This window comes from Fundulus heteroclitus, chromosome 17 (genome assembly GCF_011125445.2).
Source record: "Fundulus heteroclitus isolate FHET01 chromosome 17, MU-UCD_Fhet_4.1, whole genome shotgun sequence".
Taxonomy (NCBI): Eukaryota; Metazoa; Chordata; class Actinopteri; order Cyprinodontiformes; family Fundulidae; genus Fundulus; species Fundulus heteroclitus.
Genome location: NC_046377.1, coordinates 20,246,535 through 20,272,904, shown reverse-complemented (window position 1 = coordinate 20,272,904; position 26,370 = coordinate 20,246,535). Strand labels below are relative to the sequence as shown.

General features: G+C 39.6%; 2 protein-coding genes across 4 annotated transcripts in view; both read right to left on the bottom strand.

The window, feature by feature from the left end:
• The window catches only part of zgc:194209 (strictosidine synthase family protein), a 37,616-nt gene extending 19,515 nt beyond the window's left edge, over positions 1–18,101 (bottom strand). The window contains exons 1-5 of the mRNA XM_012853419.3: positions 17,984–18,101; positions 16,784–16,895; positions 14,885–14,974; positions 14,684–14,805; positions 14,310–14,411 (exon numbers count right to left, since the gene is read on the bottom strand). Of these exons, the coding sequence (XP_012708873.2) occupies positions 14,310–14,411; positions 14,684–14,805; positions 14,885–14,974; positions 16,784–16,785 (316 nt within the window). The 5' untranslated portion in view covers positions 16,786–16,895; positions 17,984–18,101. The remainder of the gene's footprint in view (positions 1–14,309; positions 14,412–14,683; positions 14,806–14,884; positions 14,975–16,783; positions 16,896–17,983) is intronic.
• Positions 18,102–19,033: 932 nt separating this feature from the next.
• On the bottom strand, positions 19,034–26,204 carry usp18 (ubiquitin specific peptidase 18). 3 transcript variants are annotated; one of them, XM_012853413.3, is made up of 10 exons: positions 25,926–26,203; positions 23,413–23,509; positions 23,121–23,263; positions 22,974–23,053; positions 22,737–22,871; positions 22,559–22,654; positions 21,632–21,793; positions 21,413–21,544; positions 20,590–20,633; positions 19,034–19,865 (listed from the first exon to the last, which is right to left on the bottom strand). In XM_012853413.3, the coding sequence occupies exons 1-10, from the start codon at positions 25,972–25,974 to the stop codon at positions 19,805–19,807; spliced, it is 999 nt and encodes a 332-aa protein (XP_012708867.2). In that variant the 5' UTR covers positions 25,975–26,203; the 3' UTR covers positions 19,034–19,804. The 3 variants fall into 3 exon arrangements, with proteins under 3 accessions (XP_012708867.2, XP_036004910.1, XP_021166730.2); XM_036149017.1 differs by having other exon boundaries at positions 23,413–23,506; XM_021311055.2 differs by lacking the exon at positions 20,590–20,633 and having other exon boundaries at positions 25,926–26,204.
• Between the last annotated feature and the right edge of the window lie 166 nt (positions 26,205–26,370).

Sequence of the window (26,370 nt, the reverse complement as noted above, 5' to 3'; positions counted from 1 at the left end):
TTGGTGCCTCTGTGTGTTTCTGTTGTAGGAGATAAAACAGTTGTATTTTTTGTGGCGAATAGGTGAACTTTGACCCCTGCTAACGCCCTTCAAAATGCTCAAAAAACTCCCGTTTTGATAACGTTTAATTGGCCATGCCTTATGATCAGCTGACCGAGTTTCAAGCCGCTCGCTCGAAAATCAATAGGAGGAGTTTTAGGTTCAAATTACCAATGCTGTAAACGTCAAAAATGGATGTCAAAATCAGACATTCAGTCTAAAATGGACCGACTTCCTGTGATACTTGTACTATTACATTTAATTGTAAATCTGGCGTCTTGGTGAGCTCTACAACTGTACAAATCTCGTGTCTCTACGAGAAGTAAGTAATAGCAAAAGGGTCTTTGAAAATTGCTAGTGGCGCCGTTGAGGCATTAGATCACGCCCACCAAGTTTGTATGGATCCTGTTGGGGGCCTAGATAAGGATGCATCCAAGTGAGTTTTAAGCAGCTCGGCCCAAAAATGTGGGAATTCAGAGCCAACGTATGGCAGCGGGTTTGAGGTGACTGCACCACCCGCCCACGATCCCATGCTCCATCGAATCCACTTGGGCTGGAATCCACAACAACAACAAAATGTCTTCTGTCTCTGGACACAGTTCATATGATTTGATTAGTTCAGAGGGTGTAACATAGCGACCGTTTTACAGCAAAACATGACAATTCCTGTTGTCAGGGGGCGTGGCCTACGAATTAGTACATCATTTGACCATTGGATTATTGTCAGAAGAACCGATGATGATCAATCACAGAAAGTTTGGGTGCCTCTGTGTTTTCTGTGAGGAGATATAACAGTTTTATGTTTTGTGGCGAGTAGGTGAACTTGACCCTGCTAAACGCCCTTCAACAGCTCAAAACCTCACCGTTTTGATAACTTTTTAATTGGCCATGCCTTATGATCCGACTGACCGAGTTTCAAGCCGCTCGCTCGAAATCCCTAGGAGGTCGATCAAGTACCAATGCTGTAAACGTCAAAAATTGAGGTCAAAATCAGACCTTCAATCTAAAATGGCCGACTTCTGGATTATTTTCACTATGACATTATTTGTAAAATCTGAGCGTCTTGGTGAGGTCTACCACTGATACAAATTTATGTCTCTACGATGAAGTAAGTGAATAGCAAAGGGTCTTTGAAATTGCTAGGTGGCGCCGTTGAGGCATTTTTGTTTGATTTTTGTGACGACCTTAAAATACAAATTTTTAAACAGTCTATGCATCCGCCAAGTTTGGTGAGTTTTTGAGTATGATAAAGCCCCCAAAAGGCCCCTCTTTGGGGGGCAGGGGGCAGATTAATAATAATAAAACCGCAAGCAGGGATGATCGGCGACCTCGCAGCAAAGCGCCGCTCCGGCCTGGCCACCGCTGGGATTTGCGCACAGCCGGCCGCCCGCACCGCAGATTGCTGTCACGCCATTTTGCCGCCCGTCCAACTGGGCGATTTACACGAACGTGTTCGGCAGCGCTCCCCCACGACTCACAAAAAATCTGGTGCAGATTCACCACAACGGACCGGTATAGCGCCCGCTTCACAGCAGACGCCGCACCAATCCGCCTGTCGATCTCACCGCTCCATCTTCCCCTCATTCGTGAACAAGACCCAAGATACTTGAACTTCTCCACTAGAAGCTGGACTTTCCTTTTTTAAAAAGCTTATAGTTAGAGTGGCTCATGTACCCTGAGCTACCTCTATAGTTATGCTGCTATAGGTTTAGGCTACTGCAGGACATCAGGGTCTATTGTTCTTCAATTTTGAATGACTGTTGTAATTTCAGCTTTTAACTTTTTGATTTTCTTTTTCTTCATAGTAGGCACACCTGGTCTGGCGTTCTGTTAGCTGTGGCTTCATCCAGGGAAGACAGATCACCGCTCACTACCATCTAATGTAGAACTTCTGTGCTTTTTTTGTCTCTCTTGTTGTGTCTCTGCTCGTCTTCTGTACCCCCAGTCTGTCGAGGCAGATGACCGTTCATACTGAGCCCGGTCTGCTGGAGGTTTTTCCTTCCCGTTAATGGGGAGTTTTTTTTCCTGCTGTCGCTTCATGCTTGCTCAGTAGGTAGGATTGCTGCAAAGCCATGGACAATGCAGACGACTCTCCCTGTGGCTCTACGCTTCTTCAAGAGAGATGCTACTTGTCAAGACTTTGATGCAAGAACTGGTTCTCCTTATATAGGAATTTTTGTGTATAATCTGACCCAATCTGTATAATCTGATTGATTTTGACGTTGTAAAGTGCCTTGAGATGACATATTTCATGAATTGTCGCTATATAAATAACATTGAATTGCATCATCTCTTCAGACCAAATAAAACTATCACATTTTTTGAGACAGTTATCTCATTTTAAAGATATAATCATCTAACGTTATTACTCTTAGCAAGTTAAAGCTCCATAATAATTTTAGACCAGGTTTAGTTCCACTCTTTTATTATGCACATCTAGGCTACCTATAAATATAAAGTATGGTATGCCAAAAAACATTTTCAACAAAAGGCAATTTTAGTAATGGCCTTGCGATTTTATATCTAAGCATTAAAAATGATAATATTTCACCAATTTTCACAGCAAGATGGAAATAACAACTATCCAACATTTTAAGATTTTGTAAAAAATTTTTCCTTTTTTACCTACCTTTTGAAATTAATACTTGTTTCTACTTCTCCAAAATTAAACTTCAAGAAAACTATTGTGCTGTCCTGGGGCCATATGCAGCTAGACAGCTAGGACAAAAGTTCCCACAAAAGCTTCCTTTTCTTGCATTCTCTGAATAACCTTTTTCCCAAATCTGGCTTTAAACATTCTTTTTGTAAAAGACGAATATTTTCCAAGGCAGAAGCGTGTAGAACAAATTCAACTTCAACATTAGCAGTTCCCTAGCTTCATCGCTGAAAAGCAGCTTTTAACCGGAGCAAAATACGTCAAAGATCTTTTTTTAAGGTGAGAGCACTCACTATCTCACGTAATTCACATAGAGATCTAACAAAGTTGTGATGTCTCACTCTGATTAAATATGAACCCAAACTTTTCTAACTGTTTTGCCTTGGATTTCCTCTGACTAAGAATTATTATCTTATTTATGTAATGTATTCACGACATGAATTGCCTGTAAAAGCCATGGACAATAAAAACATGACACTTCCTGTTGTCAGGGGCGTGGCCTAAGTGATGTCATCATTTGACCATTGGATATTGTAGAAGACCCGATGATGATCAATCACAGAAAGTTTGGTGCCTCTGTGTGTTTCTGTGTAGGAGATATAGCAGTTTTTCCTGTTGTCAGGGGGCGTGGCCTAAGTGATGTCATCATTTGACCATTGGATATTGTAGAAGACCCGATGATGATCAATCACAGAAAGTTTGGTGCCTCTGTGTGTTTCTGTGTAGGAGATATAGCAGTTTTTCCTGTTGTCAGGGGGCGTGGCCTAAGTGATGTCATCATTTGTCCATTGGATATTGTAGAAGACCCGATGATGATCAATCACAGAAAGTTTGGTGCCTCTGTGTGTTTCTGTGTAGGAGATATAACAGTTTTTCCTGTTATCAGGGGGCGTGGCCTAAGTGATGTCAATCATTTGACTATTTGATATTGTAGAAGACCCGATGATGATCAATCACAGAAAGTTTGGTGCCTCTGTGTGTTTTCTGTGTAGGAGATAAACAGTTTTTTTCCTGTTGTCAGGGGGGCGTGGCCTAAGTGATGTCATCATTTGACCATTGGATCCTGTAGAGACCCGATGATGATCAATCACAGAAAGTTTGGTGCCTCTGTGTGTTTCTGTGTAGGAGATATAGCAGTTTTTCCTGTTGTCAGGGGGCGTGGCCTAACGTTGATGTCATCATTTGACTATTGGATATTGTAGAAGAACCCGATGATGATCAATCACAGAAAGTTTGGTGCCTCTGTGTGTTTTCTGTGTAGGAGATATAACAGTTTTTCCTATTGTCAGGGGGCGTGGCCTAAGTGATGTCATCATTTGACCATTGGATATTGTAGAAGACCCGATGATGATCAATCACAGAAAGTTTGGTGCCTCTGTGTGTTTCTGTGTAGGAGATATAACAGTTTTCTGTTTGTGGCGAGTAGGTGAACTTGGACCCCTGCTAACGCCCCTTCAACATGCTCAAAAACTCACCGTTTTGATAACTTTTAATTGGGCCATGCCTTATGATCAGACTGACCGAGTTTCACAGCCGCTCGCATCGAAATCCCTAGGACGAGTTCGATCAAATACCAATGCTGTAAACGTAAAAAATGAGGTAAAATTACGACCTTCAATCTAAAATGGCCGACTTCCTGTGATATTTGCACTATGACGTTTATTGTAAATTCTGAGCGTCTTGCTTAGATCTACAACTGTACAAAATTTCATTAATCTACGATGAAGTAAGTGAATAGCAAAGGGTCCTTTGAAAATTTCTAGGTGGCGCCGTTGAGGCATTTTTCTTTAGATTTTGTGACGACCTTAAAATACAAAATTTTTAAACAGTCACCATGCATCTGCAAAGTTTGGTGAGTTTTTGAATATGATAAAGCCCCCAAAAAGGCCCCTCTTTAGGGGGGGCAGAATAAAAATAATAATAATAATTAAAACCGCAAGCGGTGATGATCGGCCCTCGCAGCAAAGCGCCGCTCTGGCCTATTGGCCAACGCTGGGATTTGCGCACCGCCGGCCGCCCGCCACCGCAGATGCTGTCGCGCATTTTGGCCCGCCCATCCACTGGCGATTCACACGAACGTGTTCGGCAGCGCTCCCCCACGACTCACAAAAAATCTGGTGCAGATCGCTCAATGCAGCGAGGAGATACAGCCGTTAAATAATGATAATGCATTTGGCCACCGGACCGGACTAAATCGTTCGGCGGGCCGAATTCGGCCCGCGGGCCGTAGCTTTGACACCCCCTGGTTTAAACATTAGTATACCAATTTAATCAAAGGTATCTTACTAGCTGTTAATCCAGCTTAATGTGAAAAGTTAACAAAACCATTTTAGTTTTTTGAAGTTACTTGCTATTTCATGTGTTTAAGGGTTTTGTTTCTTGCATTAAGACAGCTTTTATGAAAGTTTACCATCTAAATTGGTGGATACACACCCAAAAGTAATGTAAAAGTAACACTTTAGCAATTTGACTATTGCTAAAGGAACACTTTAGCAATATCGCGGGGGTAGCAGCTTTATAAAGGAGGCCCAGACATTCCTCTCCCCAGCCACTTGGGCCAGCTTCAGTCTCAATGGAGCTCACTGCCAGGGAGGAAAGCCTTCCCTGATCAGTCCTTGTTCCAGCTGTATGTTTAGAGTCTTTTTAGTGCTTTACTTGTTTAGCAAAACTCGCTAATAAAACATCAATAACTTGTTTTGACTGTACTATTTGGGGATCACGAGCGGTGCTCCTTAAGCGCCCCCTGCCTAGCGGCCAAGGAACTGCTGACCTCACCTACAACCAGTTCTTTGCTGTTTATGATCAGCCAGCACCACGAAAACATGTTATCTGCACACAGTTTGATGACCAAAACACAATTCGTAATCCACATATATTAAATTGTGGAAAATCTGTTCTTAACTGTTTGAACAATTGAATTTATGATCTACAGACAGGAAGATGCATTCACAGAATGGAAGTCAGCGCAGTTAACATGGGATTGCACAATCCCAGGGGAGGCCAAGCTTGCTGCGGCCTCACCGGCTTCGCTATGAAGCGCCACCAAGGATTTACATGAAAAATAGCAAAAAGTCTGCGATTTTAAAGAAAATATGATCAAAAATTAGGAAATTAGATAAATAAAATACTTATTACAAATGACTGAGTAAATCAAAATTTATATTATGTTATTATATATTTTCTTTCTTTCCATGATAAGTGAGGCCTTGCTCTGGTTCATTTTGTCATTGGCATCCTTTTTTACACAGTGAGTGCACATTAGTCCAATGTTACCCTACAGTATATGGAAGACTGAATAGATCTGATGAGCAACTTACAATAACTTCTTATGATGATGTAACGTGATAATATGTGTGATTGACCCTGACACCTCTCTTTCTCTCTCTCTCTCTCTGATCTAAGAATAGTTGCTGTGCTGTGATGGAGTTTACATTTTACCGTGTTAATAAATTAAGATTTTAGAAGTATTTTAAGTGTCCACTTTCACTAATTTCTATTAACCTGGCCTCAAGGTATTGTACAGTTGGTATACACATTCAGTACACAAAAAAATGTGGGGGCCAGTCTAATCCAAAATGCCAGGGCCGATTTTTTTGTCCCAGTCCACCCCTGATGACATGTTTCATGATTTGGCGCTATATAAATAAAAACTGAAATGTATTGAACAAGAGTAAGTTTGTCAGTTTTCAAGCAGGATTTGTATATCTGTTCAACTTAAATATATAAGGAAACCAAAGAGTTAAGATCAGTTACTTACCAAGAGAAATTCCTTTGGGGTTCATTTGTGGTCTCTTGCTGCCCCCTGCTGGACAGGTTTGATCAAATATGATCAAACTTGATGATGATGGTATTTGATACCATGTCAACATGGTGTCAAAATTCAGATTTCAATCTAAAATGTCTTACTTCCTGTCATACTTGCACTATGACATTAATTGTAAATTCTGAGCGTCTTGCTGAGATCTACAACTGTACAAAATTTCATCACTCTACGATGAAGTAAGTGAATAGCAAAGGGTCCTTTGAAAATTGCTTGGTGGCGCTATAGAGAAACTAAGTCCTGCTCACTAAAGTTTGTTATGGATTCCTGTTGGGGGGTGGATAAGGATGCATCCAAATGAGTTTTAAGCAGCTTGGCCCAAAACTGTGGAATTCAGAGCCAAACGTATGACAGCAGCGTTTGAGGTGAATATGCTACGCCGCCACGCCCCCCTGCTCCATCGAATCCAGTTGGGCCTGAAATCCACAACACATCAACATGTGTTCTGTCTGTGGACACAGTTTCATGTTGATTAGTTCAGAGGGGTAACATAGCGACCGCTTACAGCAAAACATGACACTTCCTGTTGTCAGGGGGCGTGGCCTAAGCAATGTCATCATTTGACCATTGGATATTGTAGAAGACACGATGATGATCAATCACAGAAAGTTTGGTGCCTCTGTGTGTTTCTGTGTAGGAGATATAACAGTTTTATGTTTTGTGGCGAGTAGGTGAACTTTGACCCCTGCTAACGCCCCTTCAACATGCTCAAAAACTCACCATTTTGATAACTTTTAATTGGCCATGCCTTATGATCAGACTGGCCGAGTTTCAAGCCGCTCGCTCGAAATCCCTAGGACGAGTTCGATCAAATACCAATGCTGTAAACGTCAAAAATGAGGTCAAATTACGACCTTCAATCTAAAATGGCAGACTTCCTGTGATATTTGCACTATGACGTTAATTGTAAATTCTGAGCGTCTTGCTTAGATCTACAACTGTACAAAATTTCATTACTCTACGATGAAATAAATGAATAGCAAAGGGTCTTTTGAAAATTGCTAGGTGGCGCCGTTGAGGCATTTTTGTTTTGATTTTTGTGACGACCTTAAAATACAAATTTTTAAACAGTCTTCTTGCATCCGCCAAGTTTGGTGAGTTTTTGAGTATGATAAAGCCCCCAAAAAGGCCCCTCTTTGGGGTGGCAGATTAATAATAATAATAATTAAAACCGCAAGCGGTGATGAGCGGCCCTCGCAGCAAAGCGCCGCTCTGGCCTATTGGCCACCGCTGGGATTTGCGCACCGCCGGCCGCCCGCCACCGCAGATGCTGTCACGCATTTTGCCCGCCCGTCCACTGGGCGATTCACACGAACGTGTTCGGCAGCGCTCCCCCACGACTCACAAAAAATCTGGTGCAGATCGCTCGATGCAGCGAGGAGATACAGCCGTTGAATAATGATAATGCATTTGGCCATCGGACCGGACTAAATCGTTCGGCGGGCCGAATTCGGCCCGCGGGCCGTATCTTTGACAACCCTGGTTTAAACATTAGTATACCAATTTAATCAAAGGTATCTTACTAGCTGTTAATCCAGCTTAATGTGAAAAGTTAACAAAACCATTTTAGTTTTTTAAAGTTACTTGCTATTTCATGTGTCTAAGGGTTTTGTTTCTTGCATTAAGACAGCTTTTATGAAAGTTTAACATCTAAATTGGTGGATACACACCCAAAAGTAATGTAAAAGTAACACTTTAGCAATTGGACTATTGCCAAAGGAACACTTTAGCAATATAGCGGGGGTAGCAGCTTTATAAAGGAGGCCCAGACATTCCTCTCCCCAGCCACTTGGGCCAGCTTCTCTGGGGGAATCCCAAGGCGTTCGCAGGCCAGCCGAGAGACATAGTCCCTCCAGCGTGTCCTGGGTCTTCCCCTGGGCCTCCTCCCGGTGGGACGTGCCCAGAACACCTCACCAGGGAGGCATCCAGGAGGCATCCTAACCAGATGCACAAGCCACCTCAACTGGCTCCTCTCGACATGAAGAAGCAGTGGCTCTACTCTGAGTCCTCCCCAGATGACTGAGCTCCTCACCTTATCTCTAAGGGAGAGCTCACACACACTATGGAGAAAACTCATTTCGGGATCTTGTATCCGGGATCTCGTTCTTTCGGTCACAACCCAAAGCTCGTGACCATAGATGAGGGTAGGAACGTAGATCGACCGGTAAATCGAGAGCTTCGCCTTTTGGCTCAGCTCTCTCTTCACCACAACGGACCGGTACAGCGCTCGCTTCACAGCAGACGCTGCACCAATCCGCCTGTCGATCTCCCGCTCCATCTTCCCCTCATTCATGAACAAGACCCCAAGATACTTGAACTTCTCCACTAGAAGCTGGCTCTTTGGACTTTCCTTTTTTAAAAAGCTTATAGTTAGAGTGGCTCATGTTACCCTGAGCTACCTCTATAGTTATGCTGCTATACGTTTAGGCTACTGCAGGACATCAGGGTCTATTGTTCTTCAATTTTGAATGACTGTTGTCATTTCAGCTTTTAACTTTTTGATTTTTCTTTTTTCTTCATAGTAGGTACACCTGGTCCGGCGTTCTGTTAGCTGTGGCATCATCCAGGGAAGACAGATCACCCGCTACTACCATCTAATGTAGAACTTCTGTGCTTTTTGTCTGTCTTGTTGTGTCTCTGCTCTGTCTTCTGTAACCCCCAGTCTGTCGAGGCAGATGACCGTTCATACTGAGCCCGGTTCTGCTGGAGGTTTTCCTTCCCGTTAATGGGGAGTTTTTTTCCCCGCTGTTGCTTCATGCTTGCTCAGTAGGTAGGATTGCTGCAAAGCCATGGACAATGTAGACGACTCTCCCTGTGGCTCTACGCTTCTTTGAGAGAATGCTACTTGTCAAGACTTTGATGCAATGAACTGGTTCCCTTATATAGGAATTTTTTTGACCAATGTGTATAATCTGACCCAATCTGTATAATCTGATTGATTTTGACTTTGTAAAGTGCCTTGAGATGACATATTTCATGAATTGGCGCTATATAAATAACATTGAATTGAATCATCTCTTTAGACCAAGTAAACTATCACATTTTATGAGACAGTTATCTCATTTTAAAGATATAATCATCTAACATTATTACTCTTAGCAAGTTAAAGCTCCATAAAAATTTTAGACCAGCTTTTAGTTCCACTCTTTTATTATGCACATCTAGGCTACCTATAAATATAAAGTATGGCATGCCAAAAAACATTTTCAAGAAACGGCAATTTTAGTAATTGCCTTGCAATTTTATATCTAAGCATTAAAAATTATAAAATTTCACCAATTTTCACAGCAAGATGGAAATAACAACTATCCAACATTTTAAGATTTTGTAAAAACTTTTTTCCTCTTTTACCTACCTTTTGAAATTAATACTTGTTTCTACTTCTCCAAAATTATACTTCAAGAAAACTATTGTGCTCTCCTGGGGCCATTTGCAGCTAGACAGTTGGGACAAAAGTTCCCCACACAAAGCTTCCTTTTCTTGCGTTCTCTGAATAACCTTTATTCACAAATCTGGCTTTAAACATTCTTTTTGTAAAAAGACAAATATTTTCCAAGGCAGAAGCGTGTAGAACAAATTCAACTTCAACATTAGCAGTTTCCCTAGCTTCATCGCTGAAAAGCAGCTTTTACCAGAGCAAAATACGTCAAACATCTTTTTTTAAGGTGGGAGCACTCACTATCTCACGTAATTCACATAGACATCTAACAAAGTTGTGATGTCTCACTCTGATTAAATATGAACCCAAAACGTTTCTAACTGTTTTTAGCATGGATTTCCTCTGACTAATAAATAATTTATACATTTTTTATGTAATGTATTCACGACATGAATTCCTTGCTGTCTTAACAAAAGGCAGAACAACTATAACGTTACTTTCTATAATTATTACAGGTTCTGCTGAGATGTCAAATTCTGGAGAGTGCTTAGACACTCTGACACACAAATATGGATTAACTTCATTTCATGTGCACTCGTGAACTTGTTTTAGTTGATTTAGTTTTCTTGATGTACTGTAGAGCGTGATGAGGTCTGTTGTGGTATTGTGTGCACTGGATTGAGGGGACAGTTGGTGTTGTCTGTCAAACCCAATCTTCTTAAGCTGCAAATTCAGTAAAGTTACAAGTTTTCTTGCAACCTCTCATATGGAACTAGTCTAAAAAATAAATAAACTGATAATTAGAAGATCAGTTTGTACATCCACACCAACTCTAGAACCAAAGCCGTATTCAGCTGGATCTTATCCTGACAAAATGTCCCAATTCAGCCAAATAAACTCCAAAAGCTTAGAGGAGATCATTCAGCAGCTAAGTTCCTCCTCATGCTGTCTTGATGCTCTACCCACAGTTTTCCTTAAGAAAGTTTTGCCTGTCATAGCGTCTGATTTGACTCAGATAATAAACACGTCCCTTCTGTCAGGTGTTTCCCCCCAGTCCCTAAAAACAGCAATTATCAAACCACTGTTAAAAAGAACAATTTAGACAAACTACTACTCCAGAACTACAGGCCCATCTCAAACCTCCCCTTTATCAGTAAGATTATTGAAAAAGCTGTGTTTCAACAATTAAACACCTTCTTAACAACGACCAGCCGCTTTGACGTTTTCCAGTCTGGCTTCCGTGCTCACCACAGTACAGAGACCGCCCTTATTAAGGTGTTTAATGACATCCATATAAATACAGACTGCGGAAAAAACCACCATGCTGGTTCTGTTGGACCTCAGTGCAGCATTTGATACTGTTGATCACTCCATTCTGTTAGAGCGCCTGGAGAACTGGGTCGGCCTCTGTGGTACAGCTCTCCACTGGTTTAAATCCTACTTAAGGGACAGGGACTTTTTTGTATCAGTAGGTAACTTTACATCGAAGATTACAAAAATCACATGTGGGGTTCCCCAAGGGTCCATCCTGGGTCCCCTCCTATTCAATATCTACATGCTCCTCTAGCTCAGATCATAAGAAACAACAACATCAGCTACCATAACTATGCAGACGACACACAGCTCTACATCACCATGTCACCAGGTGACTATGAACCAGTTCAAGCACTGAGTAAATGCCTAGAAGAAATCAATACGTAGATGTGCCAAAATTTTCTTCAGTTGAATAAAAACAAAACAGAAGTAATAATTTTTGGACCAATAGAGGAGAGATCAAAGGTTAGCACACAGCTTCAGTCGCTTCAGCTAGGAACCACTGATCAGGCCCGAAATCTTGGAGTAGTAATGGTCTCAGACCTGAACCTCCAAAAGCATCTAAAGACAGTTACAAGGTCAGCTTTCTATCACCTGAAAAACATTTCCAGGATTAAAGGACTAATGTCTCAGCAGGATCTGGAAAAACTAATCCATGCGTTTATATTTGCAACGGTGTTTTCACAGGCCTGCCTAAAAAGTGGATCAGACAGCTGCAGCTGATCCAGAATGCTGCTCCCCGCGTCCTCACTAAGACTAAGAAAGTAGAGCACATCACCCCAGTTCTAAAGTCTTCCATGGCTCCCTGTATATCAGAGAATAGACTTTAAAAACTTCTGTTCGTCTATAAATCCCTGAATGGCTTAGCACCTAAATACATCAGACTTGTTATCAGAGTATTAACCATCCAGACCATTAAGGTCTTCTGGCTCCAGCCTACTCTGCATACCTAGAACCAGAACTAAACAAGGAGAAGCAGCATTTAGTTCCTATGCTCCACTGATCTGGAACAAACTACCAGAAAATTGTAAAGGTGCGGAAAGCCTGAGTTCCTTTAAATCAAGATTAAAAACACATTTGTTTTGGATTGCCTTCAACTGTTCTAGTTAACTGAATCACCACTTTTTTGTTCTTTTTTCTATCTACATTTTATCCCTACTTGCTTTTATTCTGTTTTATTTTGCTATATTTTAATCATGTAAAGCACTTTGCATTGTCTTTGTACTGAATTGTGCTATATATATAAATTTGCCTTGCCTTGCCTTACTGAACAAGACAACTTGGTTTGTGGTTTATTTGTGGTCTCTTGCTGCCACCTGGTGGACAGGTTTGAGCAAATAATGCTGTCAAAAGATTAAAAATATATGGTTTGATGTGACTTCCCCACGCCACCACGCCGCCCTGCTCCATGGAATCCACTTGGGGCTGGAATCCACAGCACACCAATATGTCTTCTGTCTCTTGACACAGTTTCATGTTGATTAGCTCAGAGGGGTAACATAGCGACCGCTTACAACAAACATGACACTTCCTGTTGTCAGGGGGCGTGGCCTAAGCAATGTCATCATTTGACCATTGGATATTAAAGAAGACCTAGTGGTGATCAACTACTGAAAGTTTGGTGGCTCTGTGAGTTTTTGTGTATGAAATATAACAGTTTTGTGTTTCATGGCGAGTTGGTGAACTTTGACCCCTGCCAACGCCCCTTCAGCATGCTCAAAAACTCACCGTTTTGATAACTTTTAATTGGCCATGCCTTATGATCAGACTGACCGAGTTTCAAGCCGCTCGCTCAAAATCCCTAGGAGGAGTTCGATCAAATACCAATGCTGTAAACGTCAAAAATCGGGTCAAAATCAGACCTTCAATCTAAAATGGCCGACTTCCTGTGATATTTGCACTATGACATTAATTGTAAATTCTGAGCGTCTTGGTGAGCTCTAACACTGTACCAAATCTCATGTCTCTACGACGAAGTAAGTGAATAGCAAAGGGTCCTTTGAAAATTGCTAGGTGGCGCCGTTGAGGCATTTTTCTTTAGATTTTTGTGACGACCTTAAAATACAAAATTTTTAAACAGTCCCCATGCATCTGCAAAGTTTGGTGAGTTTTTGAGTATGATAAAGCCCCCAAAAAGGCCCCTCTTTAGGGGGGCAGAATAAAAATAATAATAATAATAATAATAATAATAATAATAAGAAACAACACAGAAACAATAGGCCTTCGCAGCGCTTCGCTGCTCGGGCCTAATAATTAAACAACACAGATACAATAGGCCTTCGCAGCGCTTCGCTGCTCGGGCCTAATTAAACAACACAGATACAATACAATCAGTAGGCCTAATAATTAGGCCTTCGCAGCGCTTCGCTGCTCGGGCCTAATTAAACAACACAGATACAATAGGCCTTCGCAGCGCTTCGCTGCTCGGGCCTAAAAAAACGGCCGATGACGGCATGAACACCAAGCAGGAGAAAAACAACGACTTACCTTCCTATCAACTCGGCCCGTTTCCAGTCTTTCTAAGCCCTCGACACTCAAGCCATCGTTTGAGCTGAACGTTGGTATGTTGTTCCACAGTTCTACCAGTAAAATGGGCGCCTGGACATCCTCTTGTGAAAGTTTAACAGCTGTAAAGTCGGTCATATAGTTGTGTCTGTTGCATGTGTAATGGCTGGTTGCTACGTGCGCTCTCACACTGTTTGCCCTTCCTTAGCGGCAAGGGGCGTTGCTCATGAGATGGTGACGTCACGTGCGCGGTACGACATTTAGATATTAAAATCATACACCAAATAATATTCTAATGACATATTAAAATTATAGCCTAATGATATAAAAAAAAGTTGAGTCTTTTTCTCAATTTCCGAGTCAGAATGATCTGAATGTAGGAGTCCGAGTCCAAGTTCGAGTCATCAGTGCTCAAGTCCAAGTCAAGTCACGAGTCTCTAAATTTAGCTAATGACTCGGACTCGAGTTCGAGTCTCGGACTCGAGTACTACAACACTGGAATCTACAATGTCAGTATAAAGAGAGCAAGCCCAGGTCTTTAGATACAACAGGAAGGATACTATCAGCCTTGAACAAACAGAGTAAAGTATCCGAACCACATTCAGGTAGATCCTGTCCCATGTGTGTGATGAGGGTGAGGCCGTCATCGGGACCGATTCTCCACAGCTTTCCGTCGACGGTTCCCGTGTACACGTTACCTGAAATAAACAAGGACGGGCAATAAAAACTTTAACTACTTTGACCTCAGTTTCTGAAAGCAGAAACTCAGCTGTGTTCTCACAATCATATTAAAAGGTAAAGTCATTGGAAATTAGGGACATCTAGTGGTGAAAACTACACAATGCAACCAAATGAACAAAATATAAACTGGCAAATAAGAGGAACTTAGAATATTTTAATGGATCAGATACAGCAAAGTTCAAATGTCTGGTATAAAATTTATGCTTATTTCAGAGGGGACAAGACTCACCATTCCCATCGGCAGTAAAAGATTCTGGTCCATGTAGTATTCCAGTGAACAACCTGCGGCCATTCTGCAGCCGGGTGTTAACAGCCAGTGGCCCTTCAAGCGCTGGTGGAGGCCCCTTCAGACTGAACAAGAACACTGTTAACAACATTAATATAAAACCGGTAAGGAAACTCTAATGAATGTGAAGGATTCAACACTTACATGTGCGGTTTGGGGTCTATAGGAGACGGCAGTAGGTAAACCCCCACAGCCACAGCCAGCAGCACTGCTAACAAAGATCTTCTCCACAACCTGAACAAGAGCAGGACGACAAAACAAACTGGTCAAGGATCACTGTTATACAAATCTTTGTTTTTTCCCCCTTGTACTTCTTTCTATAAAAGGTAAACCTGGCTCTGTGTTTGGCTGCTTTTCTTTTGTGGACGAAGGCCATTGCTCTAAATTACTTTTTGTACTTTCTCTTTTTTTCATCCATAAAAAGTACTCCTTGCCCAGTTCTTGTGTGTTGGGGTTATTTTTCCAAGAGAAATTGGTGGAGCAGTTGTTGCTATTAATTCTGTGTATTATTTGTTTGTCTTTACCACATAAAGTACACCTGGTTCAGTTGATCTATGCTTGGCAGAACTTCTTTCCTGAGTGGAGTCAATGATGGCACCATTGCTGCCACTAACTATATGTACGCTATTTTACCCCCTGGCCCAGTAATTTTGAATTTGTTAGCCCCTTTCCTGACATACCGCTACATTCCTATAGAAAGTACCCCTGGCTCACATGCTTCTGTGTTTAGTTGTGTCTTTTTGCTGGACCTAAAAGCAAACTTGCTAAAAGAAAGGATCACTGGCTCAGTGTGCCTGTGTGTAGCTGTGTCTCCTCCTTTAATTGAAACATTGATGGAGATATTGCTGCCAATAATTCTGTGTACTTTCTATGTTTTTCTTCTCCGTTAAAATGATTCCTGGCTCAGTGCTTCCATCTGAGCTTCTGTCAGACATCAGCTGCTAATATAATCTGGTGATGTTCCCTCTGGTGGCATCTTCTTTCCTTTCCACTTTCCCAACATGCTTCTGAGGGAGGAGGGATTGCTGTAAAGCAAATTATCCAATGCAATAGCTTTTTACCAGCTGGGGTTAAATGCCCAATGGATGTAATGAGACTGTTTTACTGTTTTATTAAATTGGATTACGAGGAAATTGGTCCAAGTTCAGTCAAAATTAATTTAAAATCAGTGTGTCTTGTGATCTGCCTGTTGTGAAACGGTGCTATTTTAAATAACATCCTAACCCTACTTAAACATTGTCAGGGTAAAATTATACTTCATACGCAATATAAAGTTGTGTTAAAAGCTGGACATAACTCCAGTTGCTGGACAATATCAAACAGCAAAGTTGTGTCACGCTTGCCGAAGTGACTTTTAACCTTACACAGTTGAAGGAGGAACCAGGCTGCAGGTCAGTTACACAACTTTCCTTAAATGTGAAGAAAAAAGATGAGACTGCAAACAGTTCTGCAGGAGATTGAGTTAAATCAGATAATGGCTAATAAAAGTAGACATTTAACTATTTTTCCTAACTATATTCAAATATTTTATCAGTAAAGAAATAAATTACAGTTTTCCTTGTTTCGGACTATCTTAGATCAGTATTAATTGAAAAAAAAAAAGTTTTAATTAGTATATCAGTTCTGGTTTGCTCTACACTGAATACAAATTAATTAAAATACAGTTTGTGTACTGCAATATCTCATTTTTACGTGTATAAAAAAAATAAACAAATACCTAAGATTTGTTTTTTTATTTAGTTGTTTAGCTACTATTTTGAATATGGATCAGGCTTAACACAAATTTAAACCTAAATACATTTCAAAAAGAAAATTGCGTCAGTAGCAGTAAGGTTAGTAGTCTTAAACATAATATTCCTAAAAATATATATTATATAAAATTTTATGAGCGAACATGATAAACCTCCCGGCAACCTTGAACGCACCAGTTTTAACCGGTGGGAGATTTCCTGTGCGCTGCGTGTGTTGAAAACTTCTCCACAAATTAAAAAGTTTTATTTCTCTTTTACTTATCTCGAATAAAAGCTTAAAAGTGAAGCTTACATTTCTCTGGGCGTGAAGTCGGCGTCTTGCCCTCCTGCTCCAAACGCTCATGCGGGAACGGAAGCGGCAACCAACGTCAACCGGAATAAGGACGAACAGTTCCGGCTTGGACCTTCAAAATAAAAGCCTCAGAGACGCGTGATCTCACAGACCAACTCACATTCTGACGTTTTTTTTTTAATTTCATTTTAGTTTGTTTTAATTATTAGTACTAATCAAAGCGCTATATAAGTTCAGCCCATTTACCATTACCATTTGTTGTTTTTTTTTAATACTAAACTAATTTTAGTCTCAAATAAAGATAACCTGAGTGAATACATAACTCAGTTTCGAAATGGCACTTTTGTTTATTAAAAGGGAAAAAAAAGCTATTCACGTCTACAAGGGGTTGTGTGGAAAAAATAATAATTCCCCCCCTAAAGCTAATCACTGGTTGGGCCATCTTTGCCAACTAAAACGGGTTTGTGACACTGACTTTCAAATCAATGAGGAGGAACGCTGAAATTTTCTACAATGGCGCAGAATTCATCGTTCCAATGATTACAGCAAGTTGTCCGGGTTGACATCTGATGTAGCTGGAATCACACCTTCCAAAAAAAAATTAAAAAATCCTCTTTTGTCTCTTCCACAAAACATTTTCTCAAAAGTTTTCAGGATCATTGTTTTGTGTTGTTGCCGTTTTTTGGAAAAATGTAGGATGGGGCTTTTATAATTTAATCATAAATACTGATCTTAACTGAGACAATTGTCTTCTGGGTTCTTTTGCGACCTGATGTCGATCAGCTTTTAGAACAACATTGGCCAGCAGACAACTTATGGGAAAATTCAACACAGATTTTCTACATTTGTTAAAAACGGTTCTCATCGTGTTTAACTGGAGCATCAACACTTTAAATTGTTTTTGTTTTTTTTTTTTGTTTTTTTTACCCTTACCAGAATAAAAGGTGTCAATTAGTTTGCTTCTCACCTGTTCTTAAAAAAAGAAAAAAGCACTTTGTGCATATAAAAAGATACAAATTTCCATACATGTTCCTTGAATGTAACTTATAACGTATAATGCACACTTTGAATAAAGATTTAATTCTTAGGATATGCTGTACATTTCAAAGAATAAAACTTTTAGAGCCTTTTAGAGGTCATAAAGAATTTGAAAAGAGGAATTACAATTTTTAAAGAAAAAAAAACTCAAACTCTTCTCACCATGGGTGGGACTTTGTTTTGGTGGCGTTGTGGGTTAGTTTCGTCAGCTTCACATTTGTCGGGGTCCAAAGTTTGGCGCTGAGGAGGAGGAATCCCTCTTTTTGTCTGGCTTGTTATCTGAGTCGGGGTCAGAAAAAGGACAAGAGGAGGAGCTGCTGCTGCTTTGGCTCCAAACAGGCGTCCTGCCAACATCCTGACTGCATCAACATGTCGCTGAGCAAAAACTAAAATGGGTAATTATGAAAAGAAAAACAAGCTGCTGATTTTTATGCACTATATGGTGTATGTATGGAGTGTACAGACAAAACAAGAGTTTTGCTTTTGAAATAAACAAAACAATAAAAATTACTATCAAGCTGGATAAATCCAGAAAAATATCACAACTGAACAATCTTTATAAAACAGAAACCTGCGGAGAGTTTCTATTTTTTAACTAATTGACCTGTTGGAATTATGGTTGCTAAAAACATAAGTTTCTCTGACATGAAATCTGCTCCCAACACGATTATTTAAAAAAGATTTTTGTCGTGAAAACACTGGAGTTATGACCAAATGAACGAGATTTTTAACCCAGCGCTGCAAAAAAAAAAAAAAAAAAAGCAGATATATATGCAGGTAAGATAACATTGTGCTTTTGTTTTTAACCAGCTCCACAGCAAGATTTCCTCTAGTTAACACGTCACTCGTATATTAATATCAGAAAACCTGAGAAAATACAAAGTGTAGTTTTCAAATGATGGCTTCCTTAATTAAAAAAAAACATAATTAAACCAGCAGCACCTCAATTGGAAAAAGTGTGATCTCTAAATAAAAAAAAACTGGTTTTACCATAATTGGTGGCAACAACTGATATCAAGCAGAGGTCATAATGTCACTGACCTGCTGCTTAACTCAGGTGTGATTAGGATTAAAGTCCCAAAAGGACCGGATTATCTCCTTAAGGATTTTCTACTAAGAGCTGAAATTATTGGTGATTCAATTATTGTAAGTCGAGGTTATATAGCAGAAAAGCAGCTCCTTATCATTCAGACTCAGAAAGTTCAAATTCACTCAGGTTTTTGTCAATGGGATTTCAACAAGGATTTTTATTACAACATTTAACTGGTAAACGAATCCAAGGACAGACTTAAAAGACAGCGTACATAAAATGCAGAGCAGAAAACCCGACACAGACCCCTGAGGAACCCCAAAAGTAAAAAGAGCAGAACAAAAACAATCCACCACATATGAAAGCCATTATGTAATTTAGGTTGTGATTATGTTGTTTAGGTAGACTGATAGGATTTATTTTTATATTGTCTTTTTGGACCTGACTTTTTATAAGTCAGGTCCAAAAAGACAGCAGAAAATTGCTAAGGTATAATACCAAATGTGCAAAATGACCACTACCTGTTATTTTCCAAGTTAATTATGTGTCTGGAAATGTGTGCACACTTGCTGCACAGCAATCAGAAACTACTTTAATCCATTTTATTTCATTTCTAAAATACAAATCAAGCTTGTTTGGTCTAAGTAATTTCAAATCAAAGTTTGTATTTGTTGTTATCAGAAAATACAGTACAATACTTAGATGCTCTTAATAAACAGTAGCACAAAACACAAGTGTTTGTGTTCTCGTAGAACATATTTTAAGGCTGGAGCGCCATCTTCTGGCCTTTATCAAAAATTGGTGCATGTGTTTAAATTCCTGGCAAATCTCTTAAAGTGCTAAAAATTGTTCAGTATATGTAACCTTTCACCAGAGATAATAAAAATAATATCTGTAATTAATATTTCCCCTTTTCCTATGCTGTATTATCTTCCTTTAAATCTTCAGAGTCTTCAGCCTGAAATATCCTGTTGTTCGCCATCTCTTCTGTACATTAGCATATATGCAGTCCCACTGAGAAGAGAAACAGAGTTACAACCAAAACTGGAATACAAGTTTGTCAAAGGCAACCTGGCCAAGGAGGCGGATTTCCCTGGTATTTGAGTGTTCAAAAATATAATGGTAAAACTATTAAGCTTCAGGATGTCAGCAAGAATGAAAGTTTTAGGGCTTTAAGTTTCATTTGTGGAATCTAAAATTCAACTTTAAAAGCACCTGGTAGCACCTAGAGCCGTTAGGTAATTATCAAAAATCAGACAAACATCTGTCTGGATTAAATGTAATATATACACAATTCTTAGCTATGGTTTTCCACAAACATTTAACATCTAGGGAATACTTATGTATTTGGATTTATAAAAAGGAAAATAAAACTAGACCCAAGACTGATTGGGCCAAGTTTAGTATAAATGCCTAAATAGCTGCTGAAATCATGTAGAGCTCAAGTAATTGAGAATGATTAACAAATATAGGTGATTTACAAAGACCAATTTGCTATATATATATATATATATATATATATATATATATATATCCCAAAGGGAGTTGCACCCTGTACAATGACAATAAAGGCTACTCTATTCTTCTATTTTAGTATATTCTTAAATCTCTTTGAATTGCTGTAATGATCAAGCAGTCCTATTAACCAACTTTTCTTAGGATCTTAGAATGTTGTCTACAAATCCATACATTTTCTAATAAATTACAAAATACAAACAAAACATCCTGAGACAGTTACCTGTAACCTCCTTCATATGTTTTCTGCACTCCTTCCCAAGAAGACTGTGAGTTTCCAAAAAAAAAAAAAAAAATCAAATATTGATTTAATTAAAGATTTGCCTCTGCAATTATACAACTTTGTTTTATAGAAGCCGGAAAATTGTCAAATGCAAAATAAATTTAAGAATAATCTTGTCAGACACCTCCCTCACTGATTGATTTTTATGTAAGACATGTACTGAAAAACGTGTTAAATGTGATCTAGTGAGTAAATCTTTAACTATTTTATAATTCCTTCTTTTTTTGTCCAGTCAACGGTAGGAAGTGTAGTTTTAGTCATCAATTCCACCATCATGACTCAGAGGCTGGAGATTGATGTGGTTCTGTCACTTTCTTGTATATTAAAGGTTAAACCCAAAATAGGGATAAATATTAAACACTATACTTAACATTGACTGAACCAAACACATTACACAGTAAGCCATTATGGGTAGAATTGTTGCCGAAAACCAAAGATTTTAGTCACTGGTTCCTGAGAAACCATCTACAAAGCAAAGCATTGCACACTATACAAACATTTGTAATTTTTATTGTAATGTTCTGTAACTTTCAAAATGTAATCAGGCTTTATTCACACCAATTTATGAAAGTAAAATGGCAACTGAAAAGAAAATCTAATAAAAAAATGTGTGCTTCTTTCAAGGGTTTATGCACAAATTGTTGGCTAAATTAGATATTATATAAAGTAAAATGTTTGTTTTATATAATTTATTAATAAAAAAAATTTGTGTACATGTCTATTTAAAAAAAAATACTAATTGCAGTGAGAGATTTATATATACCTGGGACACGTGGCTGTCATCTGCATAGTGCCAGCAGTTGGTCACTTTGTGGCGGACATAAGCGGTGTAGTGTCCAAACGTTGCCGTGCCAGAGTGAACGACGACAGCATACAAAGTGTACCTGCAGTCATTCTGCAAGAAAACATTAACATTTTAATTTAAATAAATAAATAAATAAAAAAAAACAATATCCAGATACTGATCAGAAAAATCAAGGACCTGAGTAAAGTCTGTGGAGAAAGCTTCTTTGTGAATCTCAGAAAAGTCGAAGGTTTCTGGGAAACTGACTTTACAGTCGAGTTTTAGGGTGCGTCCATGATAGTTCCTAAATCGTTTCAGTTGTATGCACAAGATTCGAGGCAAAGAGCGGACCTTGACACCCTGAAAAACAGATTTAGAGGAACACTTTAGTTTGGCTGAAGTTTTAAAGATATGACATCAACACCGTTCTCACAATACACACCTAAACCAGTAGAATCAAGAAATAACTTAAAACAGAATCTGTTTGACAAACACGAAGGAGGCTAAAACAACTCAAAAATGAACAATTCGTGTAGTTAGATTTATATTTAGATCAAAACTACAAAAAGCAGTTGTTATGGGATGATTTTGTTTATCAAAGGAAAAAAAAGTAATAACTGCCTGTGCAGCTCAATGACAGTAGCTGCTGGAGTTACATACATCAATAAAATTTTACACAACAGTACCAAGCTACTGCTAATAGCTATTAGCTACGGTCATTGTGCGAAATGATTTTTGCCTCTGTTGCCAAGTCTGCTTGTTATTTGTGACTTTGGGCTTGTTTTTGTCTAAAGTCGCTTGTAAATTTCACATGTCACATTTTTTTTATTTTTTTGTTTTTTTGGGCTTGTCTTTTGTGTGTTTCTTTAGTTCTTCAAACCATTGTCACTTTTATTAACTGCATGTTTTTCTCTTTACTTTTTCACACTTGTGTTTTTTATCATTATTAGTTTACTTTTAACAACCTCCCGTTTTCTTCTTATGCAAAACATTTAAAATAAAGACTGATTGATTGAGGAGAGTTCAGACACTGATAACTCGTTCATAGTCAACACAACCCCACTTTGTCTGTGCTGATGCAGAGGTAAGGACTTTTCTTTGGAAAGCACTTGAGCCCATCCTGACCTGTCTGGATGGCGTCCTGGTTTCACATTGTGCACAAAGACAGCAGTTAATGCCCTTCAGCTCCTGTTGCTGAAAGAAGGAGTTCATGCAGTCTTCCTGAAAAGAAAAAGGTTCAGAGTTAGAGCAGGGACCCTTGAGCCAGGCAGTACATTGAGATGAACAACAAAAGCAAACGTACCAGGGAGTTCTGGTCTTCCCTTATGTGCAAAGGCAGGCTGAGCAGGTGACTGTTTTGCGTCTGAACGGCGTTGCACTCCAAGCACTGCAGCTGTGTCTCCACGGAAATCTTGTACAGACTCTGGATTTCAAGAGCCTTGAAGAAAAAAAGAAAAAAAGAAAAAAAGAAGAAGAAAATCCTGAATGGATGATGCACTTAAGGATGGATAAAAGAAAGCCTCTAGGAATGAAGCCCAACCAGTGCTCTGTCATCCATCTGCCTCTGCATCAAATCCAGAATGGAGAGGAAAACCTCGTCTGCGTCGTGCTGCGTTTGAACTGCAAAACAGCATTGTTAAAAGTAATCAGAGTGACACATCTGCTGTGTAAAAGATATGTTTCTTACGTCGAATGCAGTTTCTGTCCAAGCAGTGGAGGAAGTCTTTATGTGGAGCAGGCTGAGGACAATTTTCTCGCATGGCCTTCAGGACTCCCTTTAGCTGGAAGGGAACATTTTCACCAACTGCTCCCAAACCAGCATCTTCCCACCTCAAGAAATTCACAAAATTTATTGATCTTCCTTTATAAATACAGGGTGGGATTAGATAAGGGGCGCATGGGGACACAATCAAATTATTTATCTGTGTTTCCATTTTTATTTGCATTTTAAAGGGAGAAGATGTGGTTAATTTACTTACTTCTCTAATATATCTGCTAGTTCCCAAGTAGCATTGAGGGTCTGCAGCAAAGTGTTCACACAACAGGACAGGTAGTAGTTATTGAGGCCTCTCACTACTGATGGAGATAAAAAAAAGGACATCAAATGACACAAAACATTAATCCTCATATTGAAGAGTGCACATTGAAGGGGCCTTTCAGTGAATTAGAATATCATCAAAACATTTATTTTAGTAGTTAAAAAAAGTTCAATTAATATACAGTGCTGTAAAAAACCACTTGCCCTCTCACTGTTTTTCCATATTTTTTATTTTTTTTGTCCAAAAGTCAAGTGGTTTTGTCTGTGTGTGACTGGACTAATCCAGGAGGTCACATACAAACCCCCATTATAAAAACACTAAAGTTCAAGCAAATGGGCTTTAAATATGGATCCCACAAAAGAGCCATACAGAAAGGAAGAAAGAACACAAGGAAGGAAAGGACAGAAAGAAGGAATGAAGAGAACAAGTAAGAACAGAAGGTAACAAGGAAGAATAGAATGTATGGAAGAAAGAAGATGGTTTTATAAAGGAAATTAAGATGAAAGGGAGGGAAGAAGGAAGAAGAGCAGAAGAAACAGTTATAGGAAGAAAAGAAGGAAAAACAAAAGATGTGTCATCAGGATGCGAGAAAGGACAGAAGGAATGAAGAAAAAGATAATTCCTTTATTGTCCTGCTATAAGGAAACAGAAAGCTATACACAACTGTTAGTAATTAAAAAAAGAAGAAAAAAATAACTAGTCTAATCTGAAAATAGCTCTAAAGAAACACCAAGAACAAAATGTAAAAAAGTAAATACAAGATTAAATATTGCACAGTGGAAAAGACTCCTGCCTATTTACATAACACCCGATATCACAAAATGCAACATGCATTATTGTGTAGCAGCGACCCGAAATAGCCAAGGAATGTGCAAGTTTCCTCAACATCTGGGAACAGTGTAAATTATTAATGATCAGATAGGAACCAGTGCAACCATTAGCATGATGTAAACAATTATCGAGTCTGTTGGGAGCAGCGGAGATTATGAAGTCTAACAGCACCCTGGAGAAACAACCTGTGGAAAAAGCTCCTTAGAGCATCTAGGATGCAGCAGTCGGTCGCTAAAAGCCCTCTTCAGCTCTGCAACAGCTACATGAACGGGTGGGAGACATTGCCAATCAGTGATGGGCTTTTCCTTACAGTCCTTCTGCCTCTCACCACCTCCACTGGGTCCAGGGGACATCCCATGGCAAAGCTGGCCCTCCTAATGAGCTCAACCAGCCGCTTCTTCTCAGCTACAGATAAGGTGCTGCCCCAAATGACTACACCAAAGAAGGCTGATGCCACCACAGAGTTAAAGAAAGGCTCCATCTGCATATCCATAATTATAGCTCATGGATGATTCTAGTCAAATCCGGGCCTACAGCCTTCCAAAAATTAACTACAAGGTCCCGCTCTCTTCTCTCCAGTCATTTTCATTGATTTCTGTGAGGCGGGCTGTGCTTATACGTCATGTCACGCAAAGGATTATGGGACAATTTATAGCTTCTTAGCTTCACTTAGGGACGTGGGGTGGTTCCTAGGCTAAACTAGCCGTGGGAGGAAGCTTACAGGCTCCATTCCCTACCTCCTTCCTTACTGACTGCACTATTTGGACGGCACTTATCATGGCGACCGCTGACGCATTTCTGCTTTGGCTAAAGAATCGTTGGTCTATACGGATATTAAGGTGAAGCCAAAGTCTTCAGGAGGTAGAGTCTGCTCTGTCCTTTCTCATAAATAGCAGAGAGGACATGAGGGATGAAAGAAGGACACAAGGAAGGAAGGACAGGAGAAAACACAGTAGGAACAAAGAGATAAAATAGGGAAGGACACAAGGAAATACAAAAATATACAAAAGAAGGACACAAGAAATATACAGAAGGGGGACAATATTTAGAAAATGGGACACGGAATAGTTAGGAAATATTGACATATCCAGAGCTGGGTGATTCCTACTGGACTAGAACTTTGAGGGTTATGCAGAAAGAGAACAAATGACCCATAGCAAACCAGCATGTTGTCCTATAAATGGTTGAGAAGTGGACTAGTCAAAGTCTGAACTTAAATCTAGTTGTACTGGAACACCCTCCGAATTGGCTGAATAAAAACAATTCAGCAAAGAAGAGCGGGTTAAAACTCCTCCACCATGATAAAGACTCGTTGGTAGCCATCATCATACAAATGTGTTCAATAATTTAGAAAAAATTTTAGCTACAAAACAACAGAAAAACTAAAATAAACCCGTAAGGAAGCAAATAGTCAACATAGCACTTTACCTTAGCTCCTTAGCTGGCTGATCTAATAATATGCGAACGTATTTCAGGTCATTCATACATTAAAATTCATATTAAACTGGTTTTACCAATACAAACATTCAAATTTTAATAAACTGAATTATTACAATAAAGTTTTCCGTGCTCGTTTCTTTCTGTACTGTGATAAACAGCCGCGACAGTGTGAGTTGACCTACCGAGGTACCTGTGCGCCACATTCTGGCATAGTTTCAAGAGATAAGACATCAGAACAAAGGATGATTATTCGGCTCAAGTTCGGCTGCAGGTTCCGAACAGAACCACGAGCGGCTTGCAGTTGTCCTGTTGGCGACGCGGATCAGCTGGGTTGCATTTCCGTCTCATCACCATCAGCTGCTTTACTTTCGTTTTCACTCGCTTCCCTGAAAACGAAACTTAACCCTGCACCGATCAGGCAAAACATTACGACCACTGGCAGCTGCCCCTAAACAAAAAAAAAAAAAAAAAAAAGCAACACCCTATAGGATTCAGAAGCATTTTCTTTACTTTCTTCTTGATTTTACAGCTGAGTGCTTCGAAGTTCCTACTTTCTTTCGTTGTGAAACCTTTGCAACTGCAAACATGCACACACATCTACTCCAGACATATTCACCCAGGAACAGG

Excerpts from the sequence above, each read along its gene's own strand:
- usp18 (XM_012853413.3), bottom strand. The coding sequence starts at position 25,974 with ATGTCTTATCTCTTGAAACTATGCCAGAATGTGGCGCACAGGTACCTC. Across the intron at positions 23,054-23,120 it reads GGACAGAAACTGCATTCGAC|TTCAAACGCAGCACGACGCA; the intron begins GTAAGAAACATA and ends GCTGTTTTGCAG. Across the intron at positions 22,872-22,973 it reads AGATGGATGACAGAGCACTG|GCTCTTGAAATCCAGAGTCT; the intron begins GTTGGGCTTCAT and ends TTTTTCTTCAAG.